This window comes from Arvicola amphibius, chromosome 5, assembly GCF_903992535.2.
Source record: "Arvicola amphibius chromosome 5, mArvAmp1.2, whole genome shotgun sequence".
NCBI classification, from domain to species: Eukaryota; Metazoa; Chordata; class Mammalia; order Rodentia; family Cricetidae; genus Arvicola; species Arvicola amphibius.
This window is the reverse complement of record NC_052051.1, coordinates 102939725-102963527: the sequence shown is the minus strand read 5'-3', so window position 1 is coordinate 102963527 and position 23803 is coordinate 102939725. Positions and strand designations below refer to the sequence as shown.

General features: G+C 37.3%; 1 protein-coding gene across 6 annotated transcripts in view; it reads right to left on the bottom strand.

The window, feature by feature from the left end:
• Kiaa1328 (KIAA1328 ortholog) overlaps positions 1 to 23803 on the bottom strand; it is a 284272-nt gene that overhangs the window by 214096 nt on the left and 46373 nt on the right. For all 6 annotated transcript variants that reach the window (XM_038329545.1, XM_038329547.1, XM_038329546.2 and 3 more), the window contains one exon: positions 15882 to 15997. In XM_038329545.1, the coding sequence (XP_038185473.1) occupies positions 15882 to 15997 (116 nt within the window). The remainder of the gene's footprint in view (positions 1 to 15881; positions 15998 to 23803) is intronic.

Here is a 23803-nt window from a genome sequence, read left to right as displayed (position 1 = left end):
AGCACGAGGCCTTGCATTTCAGCAACGTCCTAGGAGTTGCTGGTGAGGTTCACAGTCTATGTCTAAGAGATGTCTTAGAGAACTAAAAAACTAAAAATGAGAGGAAAAGAACACTCACTTTAGGCATTCCCACTACCACAATGGCAATAACAGAAACAATCTGGGACTATTCTAGTGTATGTAGTCTTGGTGCAAAGCAGTTAATATCAAGATCTCATTTAATCTTCACGATCAGCCCACTAAAGTACATACTATTATTTTCACTTTCCAGGGAAGGAATCAGAAGCATACTCTGTACTCTGTACTCACATCAATCTACCTATCTTAGGAGAACATAAATGGTCTGAACACTAAATCAGATCCAAGAAAAAGTCAAAACATTTTTCTTAAACTCACATTAATTTGAGATTTTTTTTTTTTAATTTTCGAGACAGGGTTTCTCTGTAGCTTTTGGAACCTTCCTGGAACTAGCTCTTGTAGACCAGGCTGACCTCGAACTCACGGAGATCCGCCTGCCCCTGCCTCCCGAGTGCTGGGATTAAAGGTGTGCGCCACTCTCACCCTGTCCTTTCCTACTATTAAAACCTAAGTATTTTGATTAAAGAACTTTTAGATGTTTAGATGTTCTGTTGACATTTAAGAGATGTTAATTTTACCTTATATATAATACTGTTAATCATACAAACAAAATGGAAAAGATCTAATAACTTTTTACACTGATGTCAAATTACATAAATTCTCAAGTATATTGCTATTCAAGCAATGATTAAATGAAAACTAGATTATGACACACATTGATTTCAAGAATGAAGTAATATCTGGTATTAACTCCAAATAATAGACATTGGACATGTACTTGTTATGTAAATCAGAAAAAATAAAATTTTTAACTAATAATTCAATTATCAAGCAATATATAAGCTCTCTTTTTATACCCTCAAATATTAGCACCATAGAATTAAGAAAAAAGTAACATGTAGTTGCAAATATCTCTATATGAGAATGACAGGAGAAGTAAAGAAAATCTATGCAGTGGAAAATCAATTTCCTTTACTTAAGTTTCCTTATCCAGTGCTACACACAGAGTAGTTCCCAGCAGTCTCACAGAGCAGGGGGAGTTCAACTACAGGATCAAGTTCCTCAGTAGTTCAGTCACCTCTCAAAAGGAGGTGGTAATTCTCTTCCCCAAGTCATAAAAAAAGAAAAAAAAATAAAACTCAAACACCTCTCAACTTATTGATTCCTTATGGCTGATATCTACCTCAACTTCAAAAACTACACAGAAGCTGCTACGAAACAGCTGAAACAGTGCTGGAGCGCCTCAACTCCGCTGCAATGGAAGTAAGCATTATAGGTGAATCATCAGAGCAGACATCATGGTGCTGCAATACTGAATGGGGAGATTAAATTTTTATGTTATTGGTAAGAGGAAGTGTGTATAGGAGGAAAGAAAACAATGCTATGCTTTGGTGACAGGGATGTTTCTTCTCTTCCGTAGCAAACCACCCTAACCATCAATAATAGTACCAACTTGGTGCTAAAGGGAGCTTGAAAGGAGTGAAAACACTTTCCTAGAAAAATAATCTGAATTCCCAGAATAAACTTAAACTTCTAAACACTTTACTTGCTATTATTGTGAGGGAGCAGTGGAGTGTGCCACAGAGTGTGAAAGGAGCTCAGAGGGTGATCTGGAACACCAGTCATCTCTTTTAACCCTACTGCTTCCAGAGAGTGACCTCAGTCAGCCAGGCTGGCAGCCACCTGCTCTTATCGTCTCCTACCCTCTCCCGACACTCATATGATGCTTGTGTGGCAACAGATCTTCTGATGAGAAGGGCGACTTTTCCCTTTCTGCCTGCCCAATATATTAAGTATAACTCACATTTTGTAATTGTGAGAGCTACTAATTTCAGACTTGTTTTACGAAATCATATAGAAAATTCACAAAAAAGCTGGAGTGAAAATGAGTGGCCTGATACTCATCTAGTAGTTTCTACACCATTCTTTCTTTATTCACAACTCCCCAAAGAATAGAAGTCTTTGCAAAAATTTCAGTTGCCTCTTGACCTGTTAAGCCAAATCACATTCCTATCCAGACAATCCTTGTATGCTGGATCAGTTTTGGGCTAGAGCAATTCTTATTTATTTTTAGCAGGTAATTTGGGGCAAGAACTCTTCTCAAAGCTGCTTCTTGCTCTGTCTTGCAAGACTGCCAACCCTGCGTTTTGCACTGTGCAGAGTCAGCTCCAGCACTGCAGGTCCACTAAGTGTCAACAATAGAATGCTGCCCTAGTTGTCAGAATACAGGAAAAGAAGAGGTGAGACCTACTGACAAAGTTTAGTGGCTTTAATGACAATCTGTCTCATGATAAAACCTCAAACAACTCAAAACAACCGTGTAATTGATAACTGCTATTTAACATTTTCCAGCCATTCACAAAAGCATCCCCAACTGCAGGAGACACAGAAGCTGACTGTACACACATAACCAATGGGCAAGGAATGTGTCCACAAAGCAGCCTTCTGTATTATGCTACTTCCCTTGACAGTCTTCCCTACCAATCGACTCACTCTCACACTCAAGGTTTTGTAAATGCACCAGAGGTTAAGATGTCCAACAGTATTAACATAAAAGCTTTCGTTAGAAAGTTTACAACTCAGGTTAAGAGATTAAAGGAGCAAAACCATAGAGAACACATTAAAAGCTAACACTGTGACCTGCAGTATTCAAAAGAGTGGAAAAACCTACATCTCAAGATCATCATCTCAGAAGCAAAATATTGTAAATATTCATAAGCCCCAAGATCTTTATTAAGACTTATCTCCACATGCAAGACAACAGAACTAACCCAGTCAGGTAGATAGCTTTACAATAAAGCATTCTGAAGAAACAATCAGATTAGAACGTTTAACCCTAAAAGTTTTATTTCATAAATGTATTTATATAGAGATGGACTCTGTCAAAAAGTGCAGATTTTTAAAAATCTCTTCTGCAATTTGGGGGGATGGAAAAGCATGCCTGATTTGTATATTAAAGCACAAGCATCTGTCCTACTGATGATATTCTAGGGAAGCATATTAGCATAAAATTTAACGATGTCAAATAAGTGGATGTGAAATAGGGACTGCGTAAAGACACTATTTCCAAGGCTGACAGAAACATCACTGTTTAGAAATGCAAATGAAACCATTATGTTCAATAATTATATGAAAATATGAACAGTTCAGCATGTTTTCCAGCCCTGATGGCGGTTAATGGGATGTACGCTTATGTAAATAACTACTATTAAAGCTAATGCTGAAAAAAACTAATAAATTCATACTAAAGCAACTGATTTAGTATGCTTTTAAACCCCAGCAGTGCTCACTTATTAGAAAAGAGTGCGTTATTATGTTTAGAACTCATTACTGCTACGAGTCACTGCAACTCCATCAATTACCATGCATTAATGAAAATGGGACACATACAAAAAAATTATTGCCTCTCAGCAGTTTTCTTTAAAGACAAAATCTAGGGGTATTACCACCATGGGGCCTTCTATGGAACATACCCACATGATAATCTTTATTGCTAAAACAATACTCCTAACACTGTCACCCTAGGGTATTTTGTTGAAGGTGAGAGAAGAACCCTTGTGCAAAATTCTTAATATTTCACAAGGTTGAGCATTTCAACATCAATGGGAGGATTTTAATATTTGAATTACATTTGTAAAACCTTTACTAATATATTTTTAACACATGGCTCTGGTCCTTTTTTTAAAGGGAGTCTAAGAAATAAGAATATATGTTGGCAATTTTAAGATGTGAACAATAGGTGGCTTCGTTCCAAGACACTGTCTGTTCTAACAGATAAATCCCACTTGGTTCTACATTATGATTCAGTGAATACTGTGCAACCACAAGATTGGATTTTTAAGAATAAACCACCTTACACTTCATTCTTGGCAACAAGCTGAACTTTCTTATAATGTGTAAAATACTTAGCATAAGATAATAAGGAACTGGAAAATTCCTGGTCTTTAAAATTCTTGTTTAGCTGGAGCCTAATAGCAAGAAAATGCTGACAGAGTGCGATTGAAAACCAGAAATGTCTTTGCTCTCACTCTCCTGTCAACTACTGTACTTTATTCTGTTTCTGTAAATATAATTTAACTGACCTCCATCTTTTTTCTAGCAGTTAGAAAAACAAAACCCTTCAGAAATTAATAAATGTAAAATACAGTTGCTAGATCTCAGACACACTGTTGCTATAAAAACTGGGTACGTGTTTACTTGTACTTTCAGCTCTTATGCTTATTGATTAGAGAAACTTTTATTGTAATTGATATTTATCACCAGGTAACAGCAGAATGCCAGATTAGGTAGCCTTTGAGGTAAGGTGTAAGTTGCTGTCAGGAATCAGGTGTTCTCTGAGCAAGGAAAACTGTATCAGCAAATTATTCACATAACGGATATTACTAGTGCCAGATATAGCAGTCTCTACTACAGTCGATGTAGACAAAAGCACACAAGGCACAAACTATGTCTGAGGGAAATAGATAATAAGTATATTGTAGAGCATTACGAATAATCAACATTGACTCACGATTTTAAAAACAAATAATAAAACAAAAAAGCAGATAAGGAATAAGGGAAAACTTCAAGAAACAAAAAGGTGGGTAAAAAGGCTGCTACCATTAACCAATGTCAAACTTAAGGATGAATATGTATTCCTCGTGTGAAACAGAACAAGACAAGGATGTTCTCTCAGATATATCTATTTAACAGTAACTGGAGATACTGCAGCAATAAAAAGAAGTGGAAGACAGAAAAAAATATCTACAATTGCTTTTATTTGCAGACTTACATCATTTTATATATAAAAGTACTAAAAGAACAAAGGATTTAGGAATGTTAAAAGCTATAAAAGATATAAAAATCACTTGTGTTTCTAAATTTAACAATATAAAAAAATAAAACCAAATTTAGATCAAACTTCAAAATGGGAAGGCTGTACAATGTACTCATGAGGCCTGAACACTAAATGCCAAGACAGAGAAGGTACGGTTCCCTGACTCATGGAGTGATGACTCTAGAAGGCTGGTCCATCGGGGAAATTACTATTCCCAATCTCAGTCTCTCTGGTCCCTCCAACCCCAAATCTATTAATTAAATTCTGGAAATTCATCAGACAACAATAGCTAATGACTCCCTACTTTCTGCGACTATTTGACAGAAGCACTCTTTCCTTCCTTGGCTCTACCCTGCACATACCTGAAGAGTCAAGGAAAACAAGGAGTTCAGTATCCAGCATTTCTCCAGGGACTAATGAGTACTAAACCAACTCTGAAGCCTTTCAAGCATGGCAGCCCTCTTGGAGAACTCCCTTCAGGTTTTAGACTAGCCATGCAGAACTGATGACCTGTGTAAATGGGCTGCAATATGGAAATCTCAAAACTCTGAAAACTTTCTGCCTTCAAACATTTCTGAGAATATTAATATCAACTAGTATCATAAAAGTTAATAAACAGGAGGAAAGTCATGACAGTTTTACCATTTTATCTGTAATGATACATAGTTCACATATTCTATTAACCAACAAAAACCTCATGACTATACCATTATAATATTTAGACTTGTGAAAAACTAAAAAAAACTCTTAAATGTCGAATATTGGGTATAATTTTTAAAAAACAGAAGTTACTGTGAAAGTCTGTAACTAAAGTAAAAGTACTCCTGTCTGTATGAAGAAGGCCATTCTAAGGTTAAGAATATAAAGAAAAAGTTATTCTTAATTAAAAACACAGTCATTCATTATACTCTCCAAATTTAAAATCATTACAAACTGGTATGACAAATGGATCACTGAAGGGGTATTTCAGAATAGTCCTTTATGGGAGATAAGCAACATGAAAGGCTAAACAGAATAATGGACTTTATGAACAGTAAGTACTGTAAAACTGATTCACTGAAGGTCTGTTTACTCATGCAGGAATTGTTGGAACTTTCATAAGTAATTTTATATAATCCTATATATATTTGATAAAACATATTCAGAACTATCATTTTAAAAGGTATAGAAATTTTTATAACTATAGAATTATATAACTATAAATATATACTATATAATTACATATGTGTGTTATTTTATATGTTATATATTATGTATTATATATATTACTTAATATACACACATAAGAAGTTTTAAGTTCACTTTACTGCATATGTGAACACTGAAAAGAAATAGCCATTGTAGCCAAGAGTGCCATATAAACTTTATAGCAATAGTACTAATAATAATTACTTGAATTTCAGTCTTCTCTCACTGGAAAGCAATAAAGAAACTGTTCTCTAGAGTCAAGTGCTAAGGACTCATATCTGGAGTTTTTCAAGAAAGCAAAACTAAGCCTATATAAAAGGAAACTACTCATTTATTCTAAAATGAGTATGCCACAGATATGAAAAGATCCCAATCAATAAACCAGAGAAATACCTAAAAGTGTACCTAGAATAATACTAAGTATTTGTGATCCCCTCCCCTGAACCTCCAACTGCCAGGTTCCACCCACAGAACATTCTAACTACTGAACCCTGTCCCCACTCTACAGAGTAAAAAGCCCAATCTCCTGGACTTGAAATCCCACCAATATCCGATACCCTGGAAAGGTCCATCCCCCTCCCCAAGAAACTCTACAGTTTCTCACCAAAGCAGAGGCGGCTACCCTCTTGGGTTTTTCTCTCCAAATAAATCTCTTATGTGAGATTTGTTGTGTGGTGTGACTCTGTGGTATTCCTTGGCTCCCGACTGCCAGGATACTTGTCCTTTGAGCTGTAACGCTTACATTAATAGTAAAAATCGATGTCCACAAATGTATTACTACCTAGTCAAGGGAGTAAAGATACTGAGTATGACAGAAAATGACACCTGAAAGCACAATAAAGTTTACAAATATAATTTTTAACAAATGCATCAAATGGTTCTTTTACTTTATATTGAGGAAAAAACATCAGAGTATGAGGTACCTTTTAATACTTTTTTACTTCACTCAGACTTCCATAGCCAAGACTCGAAGATGAAGCATCTTAAGTATGAAGTGATTTTCTCACAGTTCTGGATTCAACATTCCAGAATCCTGGTTAGGTTTCATATGTGCTGTCTTATGAGTTGCCTTGCGGCTGTGTCCTGTACATTGGTGGGAAGGCAAGCTGTGATCTCAAGCTCTACATGATCAGGGCACACCTACCACTGTGACCTCATTTAACCTTAAGGTCTCCTAGAGACCCTATCCAGCTATGGTCACACCAGGGATTAAAACCTCAATGTACAAATTTGGGACAGACACAGTTTGGTCTATACCAAAAGCTACAATAACAAATAATAAATGAACTTGGAACACTCAGAACTAAGGGGGAAAGGGTAAAATTAAAACAACCCAAAAATCACCCCTCCAAATTAATAAGTTACCCTTTAGCTAAAAACTGTCTTTCTCAAAGCCTTCACTTTTTCACTCTTACTCAAGCATAAAACTGTTATAAATTGTATCCTTCCTAAAATGCCACTGTAATGCTCAATTGTTCCATGACTTCTTTAAAGTCACGCTGGTACTAAAAAGACAAAGTTAAAAGGCAAGATTTGACTCCAAATTTTCAATTCAGGGGGATGGCTTAGGAAATAAAAGAACTTGCTACCAAACCTGACCACCTGAGTTCCATCCCTGGGGCCACATAATGAAAGGAGAAATCTTATCCTGCCAGTTGTCCTCAGTCTTCCATATGTGTGCTGTTGTGTACACGCAGACAGACACAGACACATACATACACACTCTTACATGCACACAAATAAGTGTCGTTTAAAAGATTAGAAAAAATTGAAGCAAGAACTATTCCAAGTATCCATAACTATCTAAAGAATAGGAAGACATATAAATTAAGGCAGATAGTGTGTGTAAATTGCTTCAGACTCAAATACTGTATTTATTTGAATACAATAAATAAGTTATATTCAGACTGCAAATACAACTTATTAAGAATGATGTTTTAAAGACACCAGGATAAAGAAAACTGATCAAAGAACCAATGCTAAAGAAAAAAAAAACTGTAGTAAGTGGGGAAAAAGCAAACACTCTTTCCTAGGTATTCTGTAGGAGCCACATAAGGGGTCATACAAAGAAAGGTCACAAGTCATTTGACACTAGTAATGCACAGACTCGAATGTCAAAATCAGGACCTATTTGAAGCTGGGACAAATAATCAACAGGCTGAGGCAGATGGACTGCAAGTTCAAAGTATGCCCGATTAGAGGCTGAGTGTAAAGTCTGTCTGGGAAAGCTTAGCTAGACATTGTCTTAAAGTGGTCTTTAAAGTGAGTCTGGGGATACAGCTCAGTGGTCCAGCACTTGTCTAGTATATTTGAGGCTCTGGGTTTGATCACCAGTACTAAAGAAAAAAAAAAAAAAACATTTGATCTTTGAAAGCTATAGAAAGGTATTAAAAGGCAAGTGATGTAATAACACTAGTATTTAAGAAAGTGATGGAACATTCTTAGAGAACAGTTAGACAGCAGAAACAAACACAAGAGCACCACAATCATGCAGGAATGCAGTGAGGGACACTGAAAAGGACAATGGGCTCAGAATGTGTCACAGGGAGCACAGGAAAGACTGAAATCGAAACCCAAGAACCTGTACAACACGACTTCCCCTATGTAGTCTCTTTTTTTTAAAAATTTTATTTTGGGGATTATAATTAAATTTCTCTCTTCTGTTTCATTCCTCCAAACCCTTTGAAATACTAAAACTGATCTTCAAATTCATGTCCCTGTTTTTCCAGCAATTATTATTGCATTATACATATACGTATATGCATAGAAAGAGAGAACTTCTGCTTCCGACTGCAATGGTCTCTTTTTTTTTTTCTCATTTTTTTTATTAAAAATTTCCATCTCCTCCCCTCCTCCTCCCCCTATGTAGTCTCTTACAAAAACATAGTTTTAAAAGCTTCAGATACAAAACAATATAGATACATATTAGACCTTTTTATAAAGTCACCTTCAACAGAGGGTGACTAGTACTGGACACTTTACCAGTGCTGAAAGAGTTTAGCATAATGGAGAGAGCGGTCAAAGTTCCCTTGGGCTCTGCACCACGCTGTCCCAGTCACTGCTCCAGACGCAGAGGTCTGCCTTCCCTTACTCATCAGGCTGTCACAAAGAAGGATAAGTATGAGGAAGTGCTCTGTTCATGATAGGAACTTGCAAATGTAAGATGTGTAGTGATAGAAGGACTAAAGAGAACAGAAGACAACACAGTGTTATGTTGATGCCTAAAATCATGAGACCTGTTATGCAATCGCTTCCTTTAAAACTAAAGTCTGCACATTTTATCTAGGGGATAAAGTTCAATACTATTGGTCATCTTCAGTTTTTATGTGGTTTTTTTTTCTGTTAGAGATCTCCTTTAAAACATGCACCACAGAGCAAATATATTTTCTTATCCTAATCCTACAATGCATTTTCTTATGTATTTTATCAGTTTTTTTGTTTTTTTGTGTTTTTTTTTATTAAAAATTTCCACCTCCTCCCCGCCTCCCATTTACCTCCCCCTCCCCCCTCCACTTCCCCTCCCTCTCCTGTCGGAAGAGCAATAGGATTCCCTGCCCTGTAGGAAGTCCAAGTTCCTCCCCTCTCTATCCAGGTCTAGGAAGGTGAGCATCCAATCAGGCTAGGCCCCCCAAAGCCAGAGTATGTAGTAGGAGCCAAATCCAGTGCCATTGTCCTTGGTTTCTCAGCAGCCCTCATTGTTCGCCATGTCCGGTTTATGTGCTTTTAAAAGTTTTCTTGTCACTGCTTTTCTCAATTTTAATATTTTTGCTATAGTTCTATTTGCTACAAACAATTTGTTGTTTCTAAGCTGAGGTGGAATGAAATGTACAGATAGCAAGTGGTGAATTTATTATCCTCAAGAACCCTCTTATAGGGAAAGTATACACAGAGGTGAGCAGGACAACCTAGAAGTGATTTCTACTATTTTCTCAATTAGTTTCAGAAAACCCAACTCTACAGATAGTCTGCTATCAAAAAGTAACTTAAATATGGGATGAACCAAAATGAAATTCAGCATACAGATAAGTTAATAGAATTATATTATTTTCTACAAATATTTGCTATCAATTCCTTCTACCCTGTTATTACCATTAGTAGCTAAATACTTTGAAGAGAAAATAATCATATTTATCTATTTGTGCTGGGAATTAAATCTAGGACCTTGGTTAGCCAGGCAAGCACTCTGCCAATGAGCTATATGTCTAGCCTAACAAATAATCTTCCAGACATGAATGGTTTAGAGGACAACAAAAGTAACCAGTAAAGATCAGTTTTCCCCCTGAAGTGAGATTGTTTCCTCACAACATTCATTAGCAGAAAGAATTATTGTCTGTTAATTCTGACTTACAATGACCTTCCATGACAGCATACAATAACATTATGGCCCCCAAACTACCAGATACACACAGCATTATGCAGTAATCAAAATGGCCTCAAGCAACACAGTGCCTATAGTAATTTACTTTAAAGATTCATTTTGTATGTTTATATTTATATGTGTCTTTGAATGTATGCGTAGGGCCCATGGAGGCCAGAAGAGGGTGTCAAATTCCCTGAACCTGGAGTTACAGGTGGTGGTGAGCCACTTGATGTGGGTACTCACAGCCGTTCAAATAACTGAAGTAAGTGACAGTGAGTTCTCAGCTATGGATCAACCCCCACAATCAAGATTCAGGGATCATAGTACAAAAGTGGATGGGGTAAATAATAGGACCGAAGGATAAAGAGGAATGCTCTGAAATACTGTTCCTTGGATAGGACGTGGCTACTGTGTAGATAAACACTTAAGAGTCATGTTAAGCCTCACACAAACAGCAGAAGTTAGTTAAAAATCCATCACGGAAGGAAAAGGACTCCACCAGGGAGTGGGGAGGACATCCCCCCCCCCCCGAAGTTAGTGATAACTGAAGACTACTGGGGCAGAGGCAGTTTTCTTCAGGAGTTGTCTATGTTTCTGTGGATGACCACACACCCATGTGTACAAAGCAGCACTAAACAGATTCAATCTCTCTCTCTCTCTCTCTCTCTCTCTCTCTCTCTCTCTCTCTCTCTCTCTCTCACACACACACACACACACACACACAAACACACAGCATCAAGTTGAAAGATGTATCCTGGGAGAATGGGGAAAATTGAAGGGAAGGAGGGAACATATATGAGCAAAATAAATTATATACATGTATGGAATTTTAAGAGAATGAACTTTTAAAACAGAGGGGGAAGTGCTTGGTTTCCAACGAAGCAATGCAAAAAGAAGCCCAAATAGACAAACAAACTCTGCCAAAACGAAAACAGTAACAACAAAAAATTCTTGGTTTCCTTCAGTGAACAACAAACAGATACAAACTAAGTTTTCTTTCACAGAGCTTAGAAGCCACCCAAGAACATATATAATACACTAAAAACCATCCAAATACCAGTGAAAAGGGGGCACAGGAATGAAAACCAAAAGGAACAATTATCCCCTGCTCATGCTCACAAGAGAAGTGCCATTTTTTATTCAGTGCCTACTACAGAACTTGGTAAGATTCTTTACAGATGTGATAAAAAAAAAAAAGAAAATTTCAAATTCTAATAAGCCTGCCAAGGACGCATTATAGATAAAAGGAATATTAGATGCAAAAGGAATAACTTTTCAGAGTGGAGATATTGCTCAGTAGTACAACATTTGCTGAAGTACTGAATTCAGTCTCCAATCCTATAATCAGTGGGGGTCAGGTGCTGGGGAAAAGCACTAGTTGGGAAAGTATTTACTGAGCGGGCATCACAACCTGAGTTCAGATCGCTAACATGCTTGTCAATAGCATGTACTACAATCCCAGTGGTGGGTAGGTAGAGAAAGGCAGATTCCTGAGATCACTGGCCAGTTCATCCAGCCCAGTCTAGCTCCAGATTCAGTGAGAGACTGTGTCAAAAATGAGGTGGACAGTGACTAAGGAAAACACCTGACGTCCACCTGTGGTGCCACAAATATATGAGCACATCTGCATAGACAAATGCACCACATGCATGTGTGCAACACACACACACACACACACACACACACACACACACACGTTGGGAGAATGGTGACAGAATGTCATTTAGTAGCCTTCTCATGTAGTCAATGAAAACAAGCAATGTTTTTACTCTAACATGCACTGTGCTTCAGACATTTGCCTTCACAGTTCAGAGCATAATAATGCTACCAGACATTAGACCTCACTCTCCTTCTACAAGCTTTTACTAACACCATCAATCTGAGTCATCCTCAAGAAATACGAGTTCAAATATTAATTAACTTTACTAATGAATACACCCATTACAACTTAAAATATTCCCATGCCTGCATGTTTCAGAATTAGAGTTGTTGGTCAAATTTCTCTTTAGGTGTCTCTTAAAGATTCTCTCGTTTCACACACACTCAGGCAGGCAAAGTTCCACAAGACTCAAGAGACCCGTGTGGCAGTGAAAATAGCATATTTATTTATACTTCTAAGGTCTTAAAGCATAGTATTCCTAATTTAAAGACTGAAAATTGTAAGAACGTTTATGTTTTAATAAAAATATATATGTATATATGCATTATATATATGCTATCACATGCCATATCCTTATGCAAACATGCAAAATAACTTTCTTTTCCACTAAGGAATTAGTCTGTATTGTTAATACATTATTATCCCTTAAAGAAAAACTAATTTGGTATAACATACCTTAAAAATGCCCCAAACTACAATTCGTTGGTATATTGCCATGGTGCCTCACACAGAAATGAACTTTAAAATGAACTGAGATTATCTGACTTCATGTAGATGAAAGAGTCTGAACCATTCATGTGTGATAGGTAAATGTATGTGTAGTTAAAATTACATTGTTTTAAATTACAAGCTCATTTTATGTTTCAGAGTTTTATGGAGTTTTATGTACTGTAAAATCATCTGTATTAACCTCTGACAGGTTTATTCTATTAAGGAGATTTGTACCTGGGCAATAAACTTGTAACAAAAATCCTGAGTATCATTGTTTGTATCATTTCTTTCTCCTTTTTTGACAGTAAACTTCTATAAACATGACCTACCATTTGTGATTTAAAATGCCTCAAGAGGGATTACATCAACTAATCCATTTTAATTGTTGCTAATACCCCAGGATTTACTTCAGTCCTCATTCACAATTCAAAATAAGTGCTTACACCAACTCCCTGCTTACTGTATATGAAACAGCTCTAAGTCTATGGCCTCACGTATATCCTTCCCTTTCTCTGAAGAGGGTTAAACAATGAGTATTTCAGGCTAAGCCAACCCTGGGGTCTTGAACGCAAATACCTGTGGAAGATAGAGCACAGAAGTAGCCACAGACATAAGGGACATAGCTAAATTTAGTTGCTATCACTCTGGATTTAGGCTACAGAAGTAATGTGTTTGTGTTGAGTCTTGAGCTAAGTCCTGGAGGAAACACTAAATATTGTGCCACTCCACTACATTTGCGCTATCTTAAGACCCCACTTTCCAGAAGAAACCATTCATGGCCTTGATAAGTTTATACAGCTTAAGCACTGAAAACACCGTTCTTCACAGAGTACTAATGTCACTGCTGAAATGACATGCGACCTTCTTAGAAAGCTATATAAGTATCTTAAGTATTAACACAACAAACAAGGACTTACTCTGGCTGCCCAGCCTTTCAAATATTCTAATACCAATCTTTATCTTCTTTCCTCAACTTAATTGATGCCACTGGATGCAATACATCTTGTCCCAAGAAAGTCAAAATATTCTTTGTTTCCATAGAAAAAGTAAGTTCTATATTCTCTACTTCTGCTAGTAGAGTAGAAGGCAGCTTCAGGCTCCTTCTCACTCACTACTTGCAACACTATCCAAATCAAACAACAAACTGTCTGTGCTTAGCCTTCTCAGCCTCCTTCATGTCAGAGCAAACCCACATGATATCAGTAATAGCACACAACACTATCACGTGAGGGATGGGAGGAATCCCCGATAAAATTCCTTTATTTTCTTTTTACATGGAGAGGACTTGCAGCTGCCCTTTCTTCCTGCCCTAATTTAAATGTGGTCCTTTGAACTCCAACAGACATTAGAAGCTAGAACTGTAAAGCTGCCAACACTGATAACTTTAAACCCGCAAATCAATACCAGAGGTCATCTCTCTCCAGTTCTTACGTGAAAACAGACCTTTAAATTGAAATGTCATTGGATTTCTAAACTACTATTTTGTGAAAGTGCTATCCAAACTGTGTTATGAATTTTCAGTAAACAGCATTTCTATAACAAGGAAAGAAAACCAGCAGAACATGGTCTCTGCCCTGAGGGCTGACATTCTTGGAACAATGAAGTCAAAAAAAGCCAGAAGAGGCCCAAGATGATAGACCCATGGAGGGATGGAGAGTCAGCCAGACAGATAAACAGACAGAGTCAGAGAAAGACAGAGACAGAGACAGAGAGACAGAGAGATGTCAAAGAGAGAAGTCAGAGTGAGACACACACAGAGAAAGAGAATGGGAAAAAGCTAAAACAAATCTACTATCGTGGTGTCATTAAACCTTATTAATGATCTACTCTACAAATTAAATAGTAAAAATTCTAACTGTATTAATTTTCTATCATGATTCTACTGTGTGAAAACAAGTTCAGAACTCATTTTTTATAGTAACAGTTTTGTGATTTTTCAAGCTAGTTAATCTATCTTTATGATTAGATTTCTCTAATATTTTAAATGCATTATTATTATCAATATAAGAGATTGTCACTTGCAGAATCTTTGGAAAAATAACCATCAAGTTAGTAATAACTCTGCCAATAAGGACAATGGCTCTTTCAAGCATCCACACTGCTTTTGCTGAAAGATCCATCATTCTTTGTTTAAGGTCAGCTGCTTCTCTCTTTGATCTATGGCATTATACAATTCTACACAACCAAGAGAAAGTTCACAAGTATAGTTATTTTAATTCACATATCCCTGTAAGTAGAACTTTTTAATTTAAATATGTTTGTACTGGGGCTAGAGATATAATTCAGAGGAAAGAATGCTTTCTGCTCTTCCAAAGTTACTTAGCACCAATATGGGGTGGCTAATAGTTAATTGTTACTGCAGCTCTAGGAAATCCTTTCTCTGATCTCCATGGACATATGCCCTCACAAACACAAAGCCCCACACACATACAACATAATTTAAACAAAAAGTCAGTCTTAAATAATGTGTTTATTTTTGTACAAACCATGTACTGCGTACATGGGTACATATACACACACATGCATGCTCAATACTTCTAAATTTAAATTGCAAAGTTTTCTGCTTCATGACATTGCTTGTTGGTTTTATACTATAGTGTAAGCATTTATCAACTACAACAGTTATATACACTATGAGCTGTTGTTCTGGCTTCTAGATTTTTTTTCATTTCATGTTTATAATAGAACAGGATTCCTTTCAACTGTTTAAACTTTACCTAGGAAGAATTCTAAATATGAGGAAGTTATGTCTCTATTATAGTAGTGGGAGAGATTTAATGAAGATGCAACGTTTTGTGGTAGAGCCCAAATTTCTTATTGTCTGTTTTAGTTGACAAATGTGTTCTGCACGAGCAATAACAGCAGCAGAACAGCTGGATGGCCTTATCAAGCACAAAGGAAGCAACAGCACATGCTGCTAAGTGCCTTTCTGATTGCCCAGAAATGGCAGCACATGCAGATTTATTCCGTTATAAATTAGAACAATTATTTCTCTGGAGTATACAATTTCTTCATACAAGAGTCAAACTTACTGTACATAAAACTGAAAGAAACTTTCAAAAGGATATCTTCCCTTTCTTTGATGATCAGTTCATTCTGTTCTTCCAACTGCCGGATCTTCTTCTCAAAGGATTCCTGCTCGGTTTTCAGTCGTTCCTCTGTCACTTCCTTTTCTTCACTTACTCTAAAAGAAATAACAAAAAAAGAAGAAAAAATTAAAAGTTCACCAGAATAAAGACACATGTCTACTGCTTCAGCTCACCCAAACTACATTTCTGATACAGGATGTAAGTGGAGACTTCTCATTCATTCCCTGTATGCCCAGACCCGAATAATCACATAAAAACTATATTAATTACAACACTGTTTGGCCTATTAGCTCAGGCTTCTTATTAGCTAACTCATATATCTTAAATTAACCCATTTCTATTAATATATGTATCACCACAGACTATGGCCTACTGGTAAGGCTCTGGATTTCTAGCATCTTTCTCCTTCAGCAGCTACATGGCATCTCCCTGACTCCACCTACTCTATATATCACTGTTGGGATTTTTCACCTGGCTTTATTCTGCCCTCCCATGTGCCAAAGTGGCTTCTTTATTAATCAATGGAAATAAAACATATATACATCATACAGAGGGGAATCCCACATCATCTCCCCTTTCCTGTTTAAATAAAAAAGAACATTTTTAGCTTTAACACAGTAAAATTACATATAACAAAACAGGTAACAAGCAATAATTATAGTTACAATATTTCTTTGTGAGTCTGAAGTTTCATATCTAATTTGAATTTTATCATCACTAAGGAAAACAATAACTATCTGTCTTCAACTCCATCAAGGACCCAAAAGGATATAATATAACCTAAGTAAACAGGAAATACACTGTAAGCAACTTCCAAAACTCTAGAATTGACAGAGACATCTCACTGCCTAGACAGTCACCCAAACTTCTTCTGTAAAGTTGGGGCATCCATCTTTAGCCTATATGCCCATAGTATCTGGCAGACTTCTCCATGAAGCAGGAAATGTGAAAGGCTGTTTTGCCTATATTGGCAGTTTGTCAGTCACTTTCTTCTCTGTCCTGCAGAATGTCTGGCAGTTTCCTCTGTGAAGCAGGAATCCTGAAGGACCATCCTGTCTTTTAGAAAGTTTAGCAGTCACTTTTCTGTGGGTCCTGCATGTCCAGTTTTTAAAGCATACCATCAAGCAGTCCAGGAAAGAGCAGTTTCTTGCACAAATGGCTAGCCTTCTCAATTGAAGGCAAATTCCATACCAAATGTCTTTGATGCCCATCAACATTTTTTTTTTTTTTTTTTTTTTTTTTTTGGTTTTTCAAGCCAGGGTTTCTCTGCAGCTTTTTTTTAGAGCCTGTCCTGGAACTAGCTCTTGTAGACCAGGCTGGCCTCGAACTCACAGAGATCCGCCTGCCTCTGCCTCCCGAGTGCTGGGATTAAAGGCGTGCGCCACCACCGCCCGGCTGCCCATCAACTTTTTGAAGTAATTGGTGCCACCTGAAGCAGATATGCCCCATTGTCAAGAAAAGTCTAAGTTCTTAAAACAGTTTAAATGTCATGATCTGTAGGGCTTTGAAGTGTTGAAGAGTATCTAACTGAAATACATCTTTATATGTCTAGAAAACCTAACTTACATGACTACAAATTTGACTATTATAAATAACTATTAATATGTAGTTTTTAATTATTCATTTTTAAATGAATGTATAAACATAATACCTTAAACAAGAGTAAAAATATACAAATAACAAGATTGTCCTTAAATCTATATCAATAGACCAAGATCCATACCAATGTAAAGTATTCATTTCTACACCATATCCCCCATTAAATAAAAACAAAATTTACAAACAATCATTTTGGGAACTTGGGAATTGTTTTCCCTAAACTGCTTCTTGCTGTTTGTGGGGAGAAGTATTTTTAGGGGTTCAAGAAGGTCTTTCAGGGGGTCTTGTTCCATCAAACCACCTTAGCCTGAAAGGCACCCACAGGTTCTCATCTTCTGTGGAAACAAAAGCAGAATTGCTTTTTCAAAGTAAAATTTGAGTCTTCAGACTCAAATTCTGAAGTCAAGACACCTTTAAAATATACATGTTGGTTTAGTTTAGCAACAACCCCCACAACAAAATGTCTCTCTGCAGTTAGTTCATTAATAGTCAAAAAAATTAAAGAAAATACAACAGTATACATAATCCAGACTCTGTGTATTTTCCATCTTTGTGTTGCTTTTTTTTCTCCATTACTTTTTAATACTTATTACCTTTACTCCTTTAATCTATGACTGTTTGTTCTCTTATATTACTTTTACTGTCTCTTTTAAGACTTTGTTTTATTTTTAAAAAACTATTTTTTATAACTCTCTTTACTCTTTTTCCTCTTTCTCCCAAGCCTATATACATTTTTAAAAATAATGTATCTCATCTAGAGGTCTTTTATGTCTGAATTTTTCCTACTGTGTAATTGAAATCCCTTTCTGACAAGGAATATTTTAAAACAGTAAGCAGTGTGGTCACAGCAACCCTGGATGCTGGCTTTGCCTCTCTTGGGCTTTCAGTATGGCAGAGGTTCATTTACTACCAGCTCTGCAAGCCAAGTTCACTGCCCCAGATCCAGGGATGCAGCAGGTTTATGCTGCTGCCATTAATCAACTTGCAGCATACTGCAAACACACACAAAAAATTGGTTCTTTGAGAAAAATCATTAGCTTGATCAGCCCTTAACAAACTAAAGTAAAAGGGAAAGATGATCTAAATTAATAATGTTAGAGAAAAGACAGTCATGATAACAGACACCAAGGAAATTCAGAGACTCACAATGACATACTTTAAAAGTCTATACTCCTTGCATATAGAAAGTTTAAAATAAATAGATAATTTTCTTGATACATATCATTTACCAGAGTTAAATAAAGATCAGATGAGCAATTTAAATAGATCTATATAACCCTATAACCCTGGTGTAATAGAAGCAGTAATTAAATATTTCCCAACCAAAAACAGCACAGGGTCAGATGGATTTAGTACAGAATTCTACTCAATTTTCAAAAGAAAAATGTCAGCACTTCTCAAATTATTCCACAAAATAGAAACTGAAGAACTTCTTCTTATGAGGTCACAATTACACAACAAAGTAAGTTACTGTTTATTTTCCCTTATGAACAGAAATTAAAATATTCTCAAAATACTTGCAAACTGAATAAAAAATACATCACAAAGATTATCTACCATGAGCAAGTAGACTTAATCTTAGAGATGCACAAATGGTTCAACTTACGTAAATTGATAAATGAAATACAACACACTAAACAGAACTGACAAAAACTACATGGTCATCTCATTATCCAACATCCTTTCATGATAAAAGTCCTATTTGAGGAAAAAAATCCAAGTCCAGCTGATGGCAAGAAATAATAAAAGTCAGAATGGAAATAAATAAAAAAAAGAACACACATATACACCAATAAACTTAAGAGCTGGTTTTGTGACAGCTCGTGAACCAAGATTCACAGACCCTTGGCCCAACCAGCCAAAAAAGAGAAAATCTGAGAGAGAGAGAGAGAGAGAGAGAGAGAGAGAGAGAGAGAGAGAGAGAGAACTAAACAAGAAAAATTGGAAGACACCAAAGAAATTCAGAATATTATACAGAAAATTTTTAAAAACTTTTATTGCATTAAGCTTCTGTCTTAGGGTTTTATTGCTATGATGAGACTCCATAACCATGGCAACTTATTATTCCAAACTAAAGTAGGGCCTGGGCTATCAGAACAATATCCCAGTCTCTAGTACCAATTTCCATCTCAGTTAGGGTGTCCAGTGTTGTGAAGAGACACCATGATCATAGCAATTTTTACATAGGAAAACATTTAAATGACCTACAGTTCAGACATTTAGTCCATTATAGTCAGGACCAGAAGCATAGCAGCACAGAAGCAGTCGTGATCCTGCAGAGGTAGCTGAAAGTTCTACTTCTGGATTCAAAGGCAGCAGGAAGAAGAGTGACACTGGGCATGGGGTGGAGTTTCTGAAAGTTCAAGTCCACCCTCAGTGACATATTTACTTCAACAAGGCCACACATACTCCAAAAAGGCCACACCTCCTAATAGAGCCACTCCCTATGGACCTATGTGGGCCATTTTCACTCAAAGTGCCACATATGTAAAATCTAAACAAAATGGATGAAATTATAGATTCAGAAAAACCACCAAAATCAAATCATGAAGAATTCAACAAACTAAACAGACCCATAACAAAGGAGGACACTGAAATAATAAAGCATTCAGCTAAAAATAATAAATAAATAAGGACCAGGACCAAATGGATTAATAGCATAATTCTACCAGACTTCAAAGAAGACCCACAGACAATACTATGTAAACTACTCAAGAAAGAAGAAGAAAAAAGAAACAGTATGAGCAGACCAAAATTCCTTTTACAAAAGTAGTATCATTCTAATTTCAAAACCATATATAGGCCGGGCGGTGGTGGCGCATGCCTTTAATCCCAGCACTCGGGAGGCAGAGGCAGGCAGATCCCTGAGTTCGAGGCCAGCCTGGTCTACAAGAGCTAGTTCCAGGACAGGGTCTAGAAACTACAGGGAAACCCTGCCTCGAAAAAAAAAGAAAAAGAAAAGAAAACCAGATATAGATACAACAACAAAAAACTGTAAGTTGATATCCCTGATGAAAATACTCAAAAATATTCACTGAAATGTTTGTAAATAGTACATTGAGATATATCAAAAGATTATCCATCATGATCAAGTTGGCTTTATCCCTTAAGTGCAGGAATGGTTCAATATTTGTGAATCAATTAATGTAATAAAATACATAAATGTACTTAAAGATAAAAATCACAAGATCATTTCAATACAAAAAAGCCCTTTAACCAAATCCAGCATGCCTTAATGATAAAGTTCTAAAGAATGTAAAGCAAGAGGAAATATATGTCAACATAAGAGATATGAGAAATCCACAGCCAACATAATCCTAAATAGTAAAATCTTGAAGCAATCCCACCAAAGTCAGGAACAAGAGAAGGATATCTACTATCCATCCTGTTGTTGTTAGGCATAAGAGGGATCCTTGCAGTGGATCCCATGGAGGGTGGGTCTAAAGGTAGGTGAGCAACAGACAAATCCACCATAGAAATAGTTTGAGTGTGGAGTTTACTGAGATAAAGGGAATGGAGAAGGGAAGAGAGAACTGAAGAGAGACAGAGAAAGAGAAAGGGAGAGACTGGGGAAGAGAGGGGAGGGAGAGAGTCAAAGGTCTGCTTGCCTCTTCAGAAAAACAAACTGGATAGAAACTGGGAATGAGTGGAGTTTGTCTCTTAAAGGGACTTTTCCATCTACATACAGTCAGGAAACTGCTTGCCATGTGCAGAGAGGTGAGGTGTTGTAGGAATTAAGGCCTGCCAGGCCAAAAGGAGCAAAGCTGGAGTCTTCCTGGCACTATCAGGTCCTGACCATGCCTAGCCAATAAGGGATGACCAAGCTACGTTGCCTGAGGGCCTAGCAACAGCCTCTGTCAGAGGTACTGACTGTGCCTAGCCAAAGAGGTGTGACCATGCAATGTCAACTGATCAGAACACCTGGGTGCTGGGAGAATATATGGTTTTTCTGTTGTTAAATGAATGAGTCTGCTGTATGCCTTCTACCTGACTACCAGTGTCTGAGATGTTGACACTGCACCTTCTCACCCCCTCCCCCAAGGAAGACATTAGAGCCCAACAACAAGGTGTGACACACTGTGCCAGGTTCCCAAAGGATAGGGCCAAGGTGTGCCTGATACTAACACCTACTCCTTTTCAACACTGTGCTACCTGAAGCAATAAGACAAAAGGAGGAAATCAAACGAACAGAAACAGGGGAAAAATAAGTCAAACAATCTCTACTATAAGATAATATGATACTATATGTTAGAGACCCCAAGAATTCTATCAGAAAACTTTGAAGAAAACAATAAACTAATTCAATAATGTGACAAGATAGAGTTAATTTGCACAACTTAATACTTTTTTCTATACAATCAATATATAGAGAGAAGTATTGTGGACACACTCCCATTTAAAATAGCCTAAAAATATGAAAGAATATGCCTAACCAAGGGAATAAAGGAACTTAACAATGAAAACTTTAAGCATCTTAAAAAATAAGTACAGAAAGACACTAGAAAATAGAAAGACATCCAGGCTCATGGATTGGTACAATATTGTGGTACTAAACATTTTACTGAAATATGCTTACAGATTCAATGCAATCACAATCAAAAATCCTCATCTCATTCTTCACAAAAATAAAAAAAAAAAAAACATAAAAAGCCACCCTAAAATTCACATGGAACCACAAAAAACCTCAGATAGCTAAAACAATCCTGAACAAAAAACCTGCTGGAGGGATATCCATTCCAGATCTAAGACATAATATAGAGCCATATTAATAAAAACCATTAAGTAGTCACACAAAGATTGACATCAAAAGCAATGGAATAAAATAGGAGTTAGAAATGAGTACATATAACTTCAGACATTTGACAAAGACAACAAAATCATAAGATGAAGAAAAAGCATCTTCAACAAATGGTAATGTGAAAACTGGATGTCCACATTCAGAAGAAAGAGATTAGAACAGTATCTACAACCTGGCATAAAAAATAACTCCAGGTGCCCTGCAATTCCATCTGGACTGGTGAGTGGGAACCCTGGGGCAACCTGCCCTGGGAGAGAGCACAGACCCCCTCCCCCCAGCTCCCTCTGCAGGCTTGTCTTTGTTTCTCATGACCCTGCCTCTCCCAAGCCTTCCCTAGTGTTTTCAGGTGTCCTGCTCCTGTACTAAGGCCATCTACCCAAAGGGGTCAGACTCAGGCCTCCAGGCAGGTCTGAGGATTCCTGCGGAGGGTTGCAGGCTCCTTCAGATTGTGCTGGCAGGTTAGCTGTGTGATATTCCATCCCGCCCTGCCCCCACCTTGGCCCTTTTGTCTGGGCGGCATCCCTGGGCTGCCTGGAATCCCTGATCCTGTGCCCAGCAATTTCATCTGGATTGGTGAGTGAGTGCGAACCCTGGGGCAACCTGCCCTGGGAGAGAGCACAGACCCCCCTCCCCCCAGCTCCCTCTGCAGGCTTGTCTTTGTTTCTCATTACCCTGCCTCTCCCAAGCCTTCCCTAGTGTTTTCAGGTGTCCTGCTCATATACTAAGACCATCCACCCAAAGGGGTCAGACTCTGGCCTCCAGGCAGGTCTGAGGATTCCTGCAAGGGAGTGCGGGCTTCTTCAGATTGTGACAAGGAATAGGTCCTCCTCTGACACTGGGGAGATCCAACCAGATTCAGTCACAGCAAAGATTGGTCTAGGACACCAAGCGCCTCCCGGCTCCATTTGAAGGAAGAGATGGGCAGGCGCCGATGCAGGAGCTCCTCCAACAACATGAAAGGCAACATACCATCACCACAATCCAGACATCCTGAAACAACAAGAATTGAACACCCTACCCCAGAAGATATAGAAGAAACCGACCTTAAACAGTACTTTATGAAAATAATAGAGGACCTTAAACAGGAGGTAAAAAACTGCCATAAAGAAATGGAGACGACAAACAAAAAAGTAGACGAAATAAATAAATCTCTCAAAGATACCCAAGAAAAACAAGAAAAACAAGAAAAAGCAATCAAACAAGTAAGGGAAACAGTACAAGACCTGATAAATGAAATGGAGGTAATGAAGAAAACACAATCTGAGGGAAGACTGGAAATAGAAACTCTGAGTAAACGAACGGAAACTTCAGAAACAAGTATTTCCAACCGAATTCAAGAGATGGAAGGATCTCGGACTCTGAAGATACTATAGAGGAAATAAATTCACAGATTAAAGAACTAAACAAATCTAACAAATTCTTAACACAAAACATCCAGGAAATCTGGGACACCATGAAAAGACCAAACCTAAGAATAATTGGGGTAGAAGAAGGAGAAGAATCA